The 14,208-nt window shown below is 39.6% G+C and overlaps 1 protein-coding gene across 1 annotated transcript in view; it reads right to left on the minus strand.

The window, feature by feature from the left end:
* Window positions 1–900: 900 nt before the first annotated feature.
* RGS6 (regulator of G protein signaling 6) overlaps window positions 901–14,208 on the minus strand; it is a 389,049-nt gene continuing 375,741 nt past the window's right edge. Inside the window, exon 17 of the mRNA XM_066608377.1 lies at window positions 901–2,108. Within this exon, the coding sequence (XP_066464474.1) occupies window positions 2,058–2,108 (51 nt within the window). The 3' untranslated portion in view covers window positions 901–2,057. The remainder of the gene's footprint in view (window positions 2,109–14,208) is intronic.

The raw sequence follows: 14,208 nt of genomic DNA on the forward strand, positions 1-14,208 counted from the left end.
ACCAGAATGCACTGGATGTCCATCCGTACTCAGTTTTTTTGTTTTTTTTTTAAGCTACCATTGACTTTAATGAGTGACTGTTGTCCAATAAGTTGGACCAGAATAGGATGTGCTGTGATATTTTTCTAGTCCATGGAAAAATGCATGCCTGTAATGGGTGAGTGCGCTGTTTATGTGCAGCCAGTTGCAAATACAGGCACATGAATTTAAAAAATTTAAAAATTATGTATTGCATAATACATAATGGAATATGGGGTGCAAATCTGAAAATTTCCACCACAGATTATTATTATTATTTTTTTGCTTGTTTTTTTGCCAATAAAAATGACAGCACGTGTGAATTTCCCCTCAGGCTTTGTTCACGCTAGCGTCTGTTTGCAATAAAAATGTTTGCAAACTGATCCAAACTGGGGACTTTATAGAGGTCTGTCAGAGTTTTGAGAAATGGCAATGATGCATATCAGAGGCGTAATCTAAAGCTTCTGGACACCAATGCAAAACCTGTAACAAGGCCACAAACTACAATACTTTATTCATAGTACTGGGCTCCCTATTAGGAGATGAGAGGCATTATGGGCCCGCTAAGGCTCCTGTGCCTGGGTGCAACCGCATCCCCTATAGTTACACCAGTGATGCATATGCTATAGTCATCACATAAAGTCATAACAGTGATTCTATGCTTGCTTATTTCTAAAGCTTATCAATTCAGTGATGTGTCAGTGATAAAAAGAATCTTCAACCCTGAATGATGGACCACCCATACATCTAATACTTTTTTTTTTTCATGCACAAAGAACCACCAAACTGACAACTTGTAATAAAGTGGCAATAAAAGTAGCTAGAAGAACAAAATGCACTTTAAAGCCCATATTATTTCTTTTCAAATCATTTTTACTACTGTAAGATTTTTTTGATTTTGTTTTGAAGGAACCCAGAATGCTACAGTAACCCACAAAGCCATCAGCATTTAATAATGACATTGCAACAGTTCAAAGAGGCCTATAATAACCCTTTGGTCTTACAAGTGACAAATCGATTGCGTCTCGTATTTTGTTTTCTCTAAGGTTACACTATAAGTTTTTTTGTAATTTATATCCAACTAGTGTGGGAAATGTTTTGCACTTTACTAGAGTATAACTAAAGTGATTACCATTTGTCTCTACTGAATATATCTCAGCTGATTATTCGCTGAACTGTGAGATACAACATTGGAATGATTCTTCAGAAAGTTTGATACTTTGCAAAAGAAAAATGTTACAAGCGATGTAACTTGTGTCCAGTCACCGCAGATGAGCTATAGGGAAGAGCAAGTGACATACTGTAAACAATTGTGCTGTTTTTACTTGAAATGCATGCAGTGGCAAAAAATCAAATTAAAGATTATAAAAGAAAAATAAACCAACATGACAATATACGTTTTTTTTAACAACCTTGTGTTTTAACCTTGACTTGTAATGCTATCTTTGGAGCAGCATCATGCGCTTGGAAGGATAGACTATGCAGAGCGAATGCTGTCAATTGTCTCTTTGACAGGGACACACACACACATAAAATAAAGTCAAATGTCTGCAGTCTAGGACGTAGGAGAAACAGACTCAGTAATGTTTTAAGAATAAGCAGTTTCAGGCTTTTGTTTTCAACTTGAACTGATGTAAAGGTAGTTGTCTTGGTGGTGAAAATATCAGTTGCAGCGAGATGCCGAGGAGAATACATATAGACAGTTTCGTATCGAACTCGGTCTTGTCTCCTGTTATTGCTGATTTAGTCTAAAAACATCCTCCTTTTCAGACCCTCCTTTTACTGCATTGTGTGATCTCAAATATCAATCTAAACACAAAATAAAAGAAAAGTACTTGGCAACTTAGGGTCATTGGAAAGCTGCTCAAGCTAAAATCGTTGATGCAACTGAGGGACAATGAACATCTGAGTTAGATAGGACGAATTCCAATTTCTTCATAATATTTTTTTTCTTTCACAGTGACCCATTTTCTTGCCTAAAACCGTTCCTTCTCTGGAGGGCGTTAGGTGCCGAGTGACAGCGTTTCTGTCCAGGGTTGTCAAGAGGATTGCATGAGGCCAGTGAGGCGTTTAGATGTCAAAGACTTCCCCTGTAGAACAAAGCAAATACAGAGAAATGTTTAAAGATATATTTTGCAAAACATTGCCAAGATTCTTCCTGTATTATACTGCACAGATAATAATTTCAAAATTCTGCAAAAAGACCCCAAAAACAAACAATATATAATATAATTTATTAATTTTGTCTCAGATTTAGTACAATTAAAGCAATGGCTCTCACGGTGACAGACCAGGTCCAGCCATGTATTGTCCATTTAAATGACCGTAAGTAATACCACATTTCCCCTTTCGTTTCATATTGTTCTTTTGAAAATGAAAGCTGCTTTGTTATTGGTTGCTATAGGCAAGAAATCAGTTTTTTGCTTTATGACCGTTACCAATTACCTGCAGAACACAGAGCGTTGTCCGAGTGCTGGTCAAGTGACCTGGAGGCCTGAAAACAAGTGCAGAATACACAGCCTGGAGGGGACGAACTACAGAACTGGGTCCTTCACAGCAGAGGTCAGTGATACTGTGTTGGATTGTTCAAAGAAAGAATTCTTTAACATTAAAAGTCCCTTTCTGCCAAAACATTAGTCAGAAATGTTCCTTGTTACAACAAATTTATATGCTCTAGAGCTGGTTTAACTACTGTAAGTGAAGACAGGAAGCTGCAACCAAGGGTAGCCATTTTGAAGCCATCTGCCAAAGTCTTTTCATCATCCGGGTCACTGAGCATGTATGAAAGTATAAATATTTCCTGTTCAGTATAAATATCTTTCCTCCCCTTATCCCTCTTCATATTAGTCTATCTTGTGGAGATTACTTCCACAGTCATACAGAGCTATTTTCTTTGACCCCTTGGATCAATACAATGTTGGAAGGCACTCTGCCCTAACCTAGAGATGGTCAAAAAGAGGTAATGCACCAGCTATATAAACTCCTCCACTTATAGTTTTTAGTCATTTAAAAAAAACAAAAAACTTCAAATAGAGGAGACCAGTGAAGTATGTTAAGATGTGATGTTTAAAATATACTGTATTTTTTGCTTTATAAGATGAGCTTTTCTCCCTCTCAAAGCGGGGGAAAAAGATGCTGCGAATGTGCTGAAATTCGTCCCATCGGCATTTGTTAGCGCGATTGCGCAAACAAATGTGCGATCACTTACAGTTCTCTTTCCTCCCCACTGCCGCCCATACGTGCCGCAGATTGGTGGTGAGTGCAGGCAGGAACTGCTGCTGCTTCCCCCACCTCCACCAATCAGCTTTTTGCCTTCCTCCTGCTGAACAAGAGCCGCTGTGACATGAAGCTCCGCTGTTTCAGACCTCTGCTACTCCGTCACCAGGCACTACACTAACCCTGCGCTCTCCCTGGGTGAGTTCAAAATACGTTTTCCCTATTTTCCCCCTCTAGAACGGGGCTGTGTCTTATCACCCAGTGGGTCCTATAAAGTGAAAAATATGGTACATATAAGTACGTGTGTGCAATATGTGTTATAGAAATATCGCCTTTTTTTTGTGACCGGCATGAATTGTGCAACAATGTACAGCACATGGCACAAAAGTCCTATAAAGGCTCATCTCATTGTTGGAGGTATACACAGAGCGTAACCCCCAATATAGGTTTTTAAAGCCACCCTCCGGCTTCAGGACGAAACTTTGTCCCTGGATAGAAGGGGGCGGTGTATATAACCTGCAGCTTTTCTCTGCCGCCATTCTGATCCATCAAATCTAGGCACTGTTTCAACTGTCTACAATAGCTGCAGCAATTTTCTAAGTACTTAACGCCCACTGTGCACTGCTCTCTGATTGGCCAGTGCTGATTGCAGCTCTAGCCAGTCAGAACAATTATAGTGCATCGGGAGTCTAACCGTACTAATGCACTGTAGGGATTAGGTAGTTTGAAGATTGTATCAGCCTTCTCAAATGGTCAAAAACAGGACTCAGAACCGTTAGATCAGAGAGATAGCAACAACTACTCTGGGTACTATACCCCCTGCCCTTTCTGGTTCTCAGACAACATTTTGTCCCCAAACCGAAGGGTTGCTTTAATGTAAGCGTCCAATGTATGCCTCTGCATAGTCATAGAATGACATACATCTGCCATTAACTCCCATTGGAAAAAAATATTTAGACCACGGTACACCATTTTTAAAAGGACACTCTTATTGCGTACAATGGGTGCATGGGGAACTGTGGACATACAGGTTGTGGAACACACCCAATATATATCTCTAATATAGCTAGAAAGGAGATACAAACGGAACCTAAGGGTCTGTTTAGACCTGCAGATTTCTTGTTTGAACAAGCAAATTATTTCAGTGTTCACTCGGGCAGCCTGTTTGAACAAGTCAATGATGTATCTGCCTGTATAAATAAGGAATCATTCAGTTGTTCACATTCGCTGCAAAAGTGACTCAGAACGACTGTTCAATCGGGATTTTAAGTGAATGAAGCAATGATGATTTTTATGCCTGCGCTAAATGAACGAAAAGTGAACGATTTATAGTTGGTCATTCAATTGTTCGCTGTGTTTACACTGAATGATTATCATTCATTTTCGCTTGTTTGAACGAGTTTTTGAATGATAATCCTTCTGTGTCAAACGGCCTTAACAGAGTTTACAGTACCTTTAAACAAAGAGCAGGAAATTGAAGACTCTGTATTGTAACTACTCCGTATATATCATTCGAGTACTTTTATGGTTAAAGATGACTACCAAAACCAAGACCAAATAAACACAGTTAATGAAAAAAGTACCCTCTGTATAGAGAGCATATCTAATAAAATATCAGATAATTCAAAATCTGCACAGTAATAGGTGTGAGATAACAGCAAGAATGTTATCAGTAGAGATGAGCGAACCTACTCGTTTCGAGTAATTACTCGATCGAGCACCGCGATTTTCGAGTACTTCCGTACTCGGGTGAAAAGATTTGGGGGGAGGCATGGCGGAGCGGGGGGTAGCAGCGGGGAACAGGGGGGAGCCCTCTCTCTCCCTCCCCCCCCCCACTCCCCGCTGCAACCCCCCACTCACCCACAGCGCCCCCCCGAATCTTTTCACCCGAGTACGGAAGTACTCGAAAATTGTGGCGCTCGGGTGAAAAAGGGGCGTGGCCGAGTACGCTCGCTCATCTCTAGTTATCAGTTCTCAGTCACCACTTAGGGAAGCTTAAGGGGTTGTCCGAGTTATAGAAACTCCTGTCAGCGCATGCTCCATAAATTCAAATAAAAAAATCAGTAGTTACTCACCTTTCTCCGCTCCCCGTTTGTCCTCGGCCGCTGGCTCCGGTCTCTTCTGTCTGCTTATAGGCAGCTGTGACATCCTTGAAACCTGTAGCAGCCAATGACCGTGCTCAGCCATGATAGCGGAGAGCCGTCATTGGCTGCTATAGCTTGTCTGTAAATGGGCTTAGCATACAAAGTAATGTCACTGGGAGATCAGAGCCAGCATAGCGTGAACAAGGGAGTAAAGAGAGGGAATTGCAGATTTTTTAAATTTTTTTATTTTAATGCACGGGGAACCTGTTGACGGGGGTTTCCTTAACTCGGGCAACTCATTTTAAAGTGGACTTGTTATGTCCAAGGATCAGTGGAGCTTGCTACATAGCTTTGCAGCCTCAGCCCCACTGACTGTGTTACAGCTGTTCTTTCCACTGTGCTGTGCACCAACTTTTCGAAAACAATCCTGTTTGCCGCATAACATATGTTTCATGCAGACCAAAGTAAAACTTTGACTTGCTTATGCAAAAAAACAACTTTTTATTCATGTTTAACGTCATAGAACTAAAATGTTTTTTCCTGAATTCCCATCCAGTAGATGTCCTTTAAGAGACTCTTTGAAGAAGATCTTTCATCATTAAATTGTAAGTATGTATTTTATACTTAATCTTCAATAATATTATATACATGTATGCAAAGTAGATCTCCTCCAAAAGGAAGAAAACACTTTCTATAGTGCTGTCTATAAGCCAATGTCTGACCAATGGTAGAGCATTGTAATAGTATTCGCACCTTGGACTCTCCAAAAATTGTGCCATAAATCTGTGATAGGTGAGGTTCCAGCTCTGGGACTTGCACCTATATAGCTATGTAGAGATCAGGCCACCTGTCACATCCAGATGGAGAATGACTAAAGGGATAGCCTCCACATGGGCATAGCTGTCTCCATTCACTCTTATGGGAGTTGCATAAACAGCCACTACTCTATTTATTCTCGACCTGGATATGATAGCTGGCAGCTACCTCACCAGGAAGGTCGGGGGTCAGGAAATCCCTTTCTCCTCATGGACATGGGTCACATAGGTGGTAATGCTCCCTAAAATATGACTAGGGATTAACAACCAATCCAGAGACATCCATCCAATAGTACTCTTTATACATGTAATCTTTAATCTAGATACACAGTTATATTCGCTCTAATAGCAGAACCGATTTGACAGTCCATAGAAACTTATTCCAAACAGCCTGTGACTCATACAGGTAATGTTTTGTTTTCTTACATTTTTTTTGTTTTTCCATGCAGTTTACAAATGGAATCCTATTAATACGTGCAAGTTAAAGTTGTTCAATAAAGAACACTAAAATTCCCTAAGGGTCACTTGCACCAATGTTTTGATCAGTGATCACCAAAAGGTGATCTCTGATAAAGATTGCACGAACATGGTTTAGCCTGTGATCAGGCTTCAAATCTCAGATGAATTTGATCTACTAATTTTGGCGGATCAAACTTGTTAACTGAAGTTTAACTGGTGAAATCAACAATAGCGGACTAGGCTGATGACTTGGTAGGCTTTTCATGGGTAGAGAAATTAAAGTCACATTTGCTGTTGGTAGTGATCATGTTTTTACTATTGTTATGAATGCTGGGAAAATTACCAACCTACAGTAACCCCTCACTGTGTGCAATAAATTTCTTCTAACTTGAACCTTTGGTTGCAGATCATTTGAACTTGGATCAAAATTTGCAAAACTTAGATCACAAAATGATGGTGTAATGCATTTTGCTTAAGCCTAGTTCCATAGCTAATCACAGTTTACTTGAACTGGGATCAACTTCATGGTTTGTGGAACCAGACATAAATGTTACATTAGTTTTGATGGTTACTACATAAGCCTCTGTTCACATCGGCGTCAAGGCTTCCCCTTATAATATGGACTACAACACTATTCTGGATCTGTCATATGGTGCTTCCAAATGGCACCTGATAGACTTCATTCATGTAGGAAGATCATAATAATCATAACTCTGTCAAGGTTTTGCCTGAAGGAATAATGTAGAATGATATTCGTGCTGTAAAAAGTCACAGAATCTCCAAAGGAACCCCAAACCGCAGTGTGAACATCTTCAGAGAGGGGTTTTTCTACCATCTCTCACAAGTCCCGCATCTTCTTGTGAGCCTTTAAATATTCTCCAATAAATGGATAGTCTTCTAGGAAGAAACCTGCAAACTTTCTAATACTTTATTCTGATTATTCTCTGCACCATGTCATGTCCAAATGACACAATAACAAGGACAAGCAAGTGATTAATGACCTTGATACTGTGAAATATTTATTTATGCTGTTGACAAGGGCAGTGTGGTCATAATTCAAGGCTACAGTAATCAGACACTCCACTGGTTTTCATGTTGAGTAAAGTACTGAAACGTTTTTCAAACTTCCATTGAGCTTAGAATCGCACATCGATATTTATCATGTGCCTGAAATAATAATGTGAATTTATGTCAATGTATTAGGTGTTTTGCAGAATGTGTCATGCACATCTTGAAGTTTTTTGTAAATCTTGAAAGCGCGCAATGCTACATTACCAAAGCCACACATCTATTATTTTTATGACTGTCCTAACATTTTTATTAATTTTTATGATCACTTTGCATATGCAGGGCTTAGTAAAGGCAGCGTATCAAGTATATTACTGCCCAGGCAATGCTGCGCCCCCACTATCCTCCCCCCACAATTGTACTCACTTTGTCAACTTTACACATACGTTACATCACACATGATTATGTAGATTATGTAGGGTGGTTTGGGTATTAATGGTAGTTTTACCTTAATATCTGTGGTGCAGGGCTAGAATACCTAGTATCTGTGGTATGGATGTTTTACATAATGTGCTCAATAAAAGGCAATAGTGTGACTGTGTGTGCTAATTTTGTTTGATTGTGTTGCTCTATAATAGTGACTTCGATAACGGTCAGACTACGTTTTTTAAATTGATCAATGCAGAAATCCAGGCAATTCCAAAGGGTTCACTTACTTTTTTTTGCAACTGTGTATGTATAGATTATATAAATCCATAAACCCAATTCACGCAGGTCGTGACCAGCCTGTGGTTCACGTTCAGAATCCTTCAGTCTGTCACATTTGCTGTATAAGTGAATGAGAACAACTGAACGATTGCAGTTTACACTGAACAATAAGTGAATGAGTCAATGCTGGTTTTCATGCAGGCATAAAATGAACAACGAATGAAAGATTCATTGTTCAGTTGTTGGGTTTAAACCGAATGAGTTTTGTTCACTTTCGCTTGTTAGAACAATTATAGTTCAATCTAAAAGCACCCTAATGACCTGTTCGGAGGATAGTATTTGCTCAGTATTTTTGCATCCGTATTTCGAAGCCAAAACCAGGAATTGAGCCTACGGAGAAATGTCTAATGGAAAGATTTGCTTATGCGTCTTCAGTATTTTGGATCCACTCCTGGTTTTAGCTTTCAAAAACTGTTGCACAATACTGGCCCAATTACTGCTGTATGAATGGGGCCTATGCAGAGGTGTCCTGTTAACATCACTCCACTCCAAGAGCATGAGCAATTCTGAATGATGTGAGAGAGAACACAAGTATAATAGTAAAAGACCTAGAGAAGACTCCACAAAACGGCAGAAACATCTGTTCATGTATCTATTATCAGAAAAACACTAAATAAGAAGCGTATTCATAGAAGTATATCACAAGGGAAGTCACTGATAATGGAAACACTATCAGCAGAGGTGTAACTTGAAGCTCCTGGGCCCCAATGCAAAACTTGTAACAGGGCTCCCAATTATAATGCTTTATTCACAGTACTGGACTCCCTATATGGAGAGGAGAGGCCTTATGGACCCCCTAATGCTTCTGGGCCCGGGTGCAACCGCATCCCCTATAGTTATGTCCCTGACTATCAGGCTTAGTTTACATCAGCATCAGAGACTCAGTTCATAAATATATGTGTGTAAACCCCCCATACTTACATCGGATCCATCAGGGGAGCTGAAACTACTCACCTCCATCCTCCTTGATGTCCCGTGGCGATCTGGTCCTTCCAGGACTTGCTGCCGTCTTCTGTGCATGAGCACAAAAGGAAAAGTGGCGACGTATATGCAGAAGATGGGATTGGACCAGTAGATTTGAAAACTCCCTGTTCTCCGCTACTCATACTACCAGGGGCCGTGGTATGTGGTTCCTGGTCACATGATTGCCCCTATCCAATGGATAACGGCGATCATGTAAGGTAAAAAAAAAGTTTAAAAAGAGATGAAATTACATACCTAAGGCATACCTGCATTTCTCCACGGACCTTACTCCAGTTTCTGTGCATGCGCGTGTCGCCAAAATGGCGGACGCATGCGCAAAAGCGGCAGATTGCCGGGGTAATTTTAAAACCTCCCTGCTCCTACCTACCAAACATAGCCAAGAGCCTGGAGATTTCACAGGGGGTCTCAGTATGTGGTCCCTGGTCACGTGGTCGCAGTTATCAAATGGATAACGGTAAACATGTAAAAGTAAAAAACATTAGTTTCACCTCACATCACGGATCTCATCCATGAGGGGAGGTGAAATTACTTACCTAAGGCCTCCAACAATGTCTTCCAATGGGATTTTTATCCGTGGACCTTTCCCCAGCTTGGGCGCATGCTCCCATCAGCAAACTGGCGGATACAAGTGCAGCAGCCAGGGAGCCCTGGAAATTTAAAATCTTCTTGCTCCCAGCTACCAAAGGCAACTGAGAGACTGGGACAGTGACCTGTGACTTCGTTGAGCAGTCTCCGGCCCGTGATAAAAAGATAGTGATCTACCTTAGGCTGGTCTCACATGGCCGGCTAGAACTTGCGAATTCCACATGCGTTTGATCTGTGATAATACGTCGATCAATCAAATGCATTGGATTACACAATTCCACTGACATTAGCGGGTCGGCATTACGTAACCCACTTGCACAAAACAGAATGCAGCATGTTCTAGTTTACCGCGGATATACACCACATAGAACCCGTTGTGCTCCATGGCCATGGATAAACCTACAACCCATACAAAACTACATTGTGTACGAGCTGCGGGTTATACGCAATACATTACGCGGCCATATGCAGGGCGACGGCCAGGCTCCACAGTGGGATCCACTGTGGGCATCTACAAGCGGATTCTATATACGGCTGTGTGAGCCTGGCATTATTCAGATCTCTACCTGTAATACGTAATTTACGCAGGATTACGAAACCAATGATTTTTGATGGTTTCATTCTCATTTATGATGTGTTCACTCAAGCCTCGCTGCAATACAATAAAGCTGCAATATTGCCCATTGTTTTCGATGAGGCCGGGGCCCTATTAAAATCAATGGGAAAAGATTGAGCAACAGCCTTGGAATCCCCCATAGCGAGGAGAGAGTGGGGGCGGAGCTGCAAGTGATCTCTTACATATCTCCCTATATTTCTAGAGATAGGGGGCTTTCCCAGGGTTTCCCTGAGAGCGGGGGTGGGGCTAGAAAGGGGCAGGGCTAGATGGATTCTCATAGTGATTCTTTTCTAGCAAAGAGAGAGGGGCAGGGCTAGTGGCCAGATCCCGCTAGTCCCGCCCCTTCTCTTGGTCAGAAAACCTATTGCAAGTGGGTAAGAGCCCTCAGGCTGAGCTTCGTGGGCTTTATAATACATGGCTATTCTGACGTATAGCAGTGTATTATAAGAATGATAAAAGATGGTGACTTTCAAGACCCCGAGTGGGACAAAAATAAAAAGTTAAAATATAAAAAGAAGTTTAAAAATTACAAAAACATCAAAATCCTGCTCTTCCCCCTTTACTATGAAAAAAAAAATCACAAATCTGGTATTCTCACTTTGTAATAACCGAGAGAAAAAAGTTATGACATTATACAACTCACACGCTGCAAACCATGAAAGAAAAAAAACCTGGCAAAAATACCTACTTGCCAAAAATGGAGTAGACTGAAATCAAAGATCAAAATGAATGGAATGATTCAACAAATGGTACCATTACATGGTACTACACTTCCTGGAAAAAAAACTCACATAGAACCGTTAGCTTTTAAATTTTTTTTCTTTTAAAAGTCTTTTTTTTAAGTGAGAAAAAGTCACAAAAAAACTCTAACGCTATAGAAATTTGGTATTGATGTAATCATACTGGTGTTCAGAATTCATTTAACTTGTTATTTATAGTGCATGGTGAATGCTGTTACATTTTTTTTTAAATGCCAGAATTGATTTTGTTAATCTTGCCTCTAGAAAAAATTGTAATAAAAGCAATCAAATTTTATGTTCCAAAAAAGTGGATAACTGAAGACTAGCATTCATCCTGCAAAAAACGGCTTTGATAAAGCTCCATCGATGGAAAAAATAAAAATGTTATGGCTCTTGGAATGCAGCAACACAAAAGCAAATTTTTAAAAAAAGAAAAATGTTTTTTGTGTGAAAAAATGGCAAAAGTTAAAAAAACTGTATAAACTTTATATCGCCGGAATTATGGTGACCTAGAAAATAATGTTATCACGTTATTTATTTTTCATGCTGAAAACCATAAAAATGAAACCCCCTAAAACAAATAATGATTTTTTTTCCCCCTAATTCCCTAAAAAAATGTATAAATGTTAAAAAAAAAAAAATACAACTTGTCCTGCAAAAAACAAGCCCTCTTATGGCTATGTTGACTGAAAAATTAAAACATCATTGCTCTAGGAATGCGACAATGAAAAATGAGTTGGTCTTTGAGTCGCAAATGGGCTTCATCCTTAAGGCAAGAAATATCTCTTAGGCCCTCATTTTACCAAAGCTGTCTAAAAGTAAAGCTGTGTCTGCTGCCCATAGCAACTAATCAGAGTTCAGATTTAATTTCTTAATATGCTGTCCTAAAATAAAAGCTGTTCTGTGATTTGGTTGTTACAAGCAACAAAGCCAGCTTTTCTTCAAGACACTTTTGATAAATATGCCCCTTTATTCATAAGAAATATCTACAGCTGCTGCATACCTAAATGTGTAAGTAGTAAATGTACAGAAATATACCACAATTGTATGATACACTCAGGTTCTTGGGATGTGCACAATTGACTTTAATGTGTTTTATCAAGTTAAATATATAAGGCTCTGCCTCACTGACGGGCAATGTAGTTGAAGTCCATAAAGATGCAGGCCTATGTAAGCAAACATATTTAGCACAGCAGTCCAACATAAAAGCAATATATGTGAAATAACATAACATAAAACATCACAAATCTGCAAGCAACAATATAAACTCACTTTATAATTCACAGCTTTTAAGTGTGCACAAAAACAGGAAAAGTGATCACTGCACCAGAACTTACCACACTGCGAGTGAACTTTTCTAGGGAGGTTCTACGACCTTGCTCATTCTCAGTCTTAAAAAAACACAAAAGGGTTTGGGAAAGAAAAAATACAGGGAAAAAACCTTCAACCTTTATCAGTGAGCGCTTACTATGCTAGCAAATGTCAGAAGAGCCAAAAATAAAGGAAAAAAATCTGAACAATAAAAGCAATAATAGTTTGCAAAAGCAATGAAATAATGTGGGTAGATTTTATTTAAGTTAGTAAAATATATTTGGGAAAAACTATAATTATCATATTTGTCTTCGTAGTTAAGTTTATTTTAATTCAAGATGTGTATACGTGCATAATTTTATATACATACGTATATTTTTTGCTTTAAGATTTTTAGGTGAAATTTTCAGAGTTTATTCAAATCCTTTTAAAAGATTGTTCTAACTTTATTTTTTTTTTAGATCTTACCACTTTAAATAAATCCAATGCATTTAACGTCTGTTTTGGTAAATACCTGCATTCCGCAACTAATACGAATTCTGGGGGGCATCTTTTCTCATAACTATGCACTGTACCATTCCTTTGTTATGCCTCTTGAATATTTATGAAGGACTTGAAAACTAGCTGTTCCAGGGGTGTAACTACTGTTCAATGGGACCCAAGGCAAACTTTAGACTTTCGCCTCCTCAGCTTGTAGCCTGGATGGGTCCTATTGAAATTGCTAGGGTTTATCTATATCTAATTTGCAGACCTTATAACTAATTAGAGTGCAATTAAAACCAGTGACTCACAAGTGATATCATCTCTGACTTGAGTTGTTCACATTTCTTCTCTATCAGTACCAGACATCTTTGAGCCAAGGCTCATCTATGCAGGCATATTTCACTTTTTTAACACATCCCCACCTTTCCACAAACACTCCTCCATAGTGCCCCAGACTGTAACAAATCTCCTTTTAGTGTCCCACAAAGTTATTTATTTGATTTTATCCATTCAGTCGCATCTGGGCTACTCTATGGTTCAATGTTCTCCATGCATTCCTGTCTTTCACCGCGTCTTTAAGTTTGGCGAATGACATGTTCGTGGTGGCCTTGATTGTATCTAGCCATCTTGTTCTTTGTCGTTGTGATCTTCTCTTTCCACTGACTTTGCCAAGCTTCAGTACCGTTTCCAGTGAGTTGGCACACATCAAGTGTCCAAAAAGATAGCCGCTGTTTGATGATTTTGCCCTCTAGTGATATTTTCGGTTTGACGCGATCTAACACTACCTTGTTCGTTGTCATGGCAGACCAAGGTATCCGTAGCATTCTCCTCCAGCACCATAGTTCAAGTGCATCAATTTTCCTTCTGTCTGTTTTCCTGAGCGTCCAACTTTCGCAACCATATGTCGTTATGGGAAAGCCGATTGCATTGACCAGTCTGGTTTTTGTTGCAATACTAATATCCTTGTGCCAGATTTTTTCCATTCCTTGCATTGCAAACCTACCAAGTGTAATCCACCTCTTGATCTCAGGTCCAGATTGCCCGTTGCAATCGATTTTGAATCCAAGGGAAATGAAATCTTGGACCATCTCGACTTCTTTATTGTTCATTTTTATGTTCAC

The sequence above is a fragment of the Eleutherodactylus coqui genome, chromosome 6 (assembly GCF_035609145.1).
Source record: "Eleutherodactylus coqui strain aEleCoq1 chromosome 6, aEleCoq1.hap1, whole genome shotgun sequence".
Taxonomy (NCBI): Eukaryota; Metazoa; Chordata; class Amphibia; order Anura; family Eleutherodactylidae; genus Eleutherodactylus; species Eleutherodactylus coqui.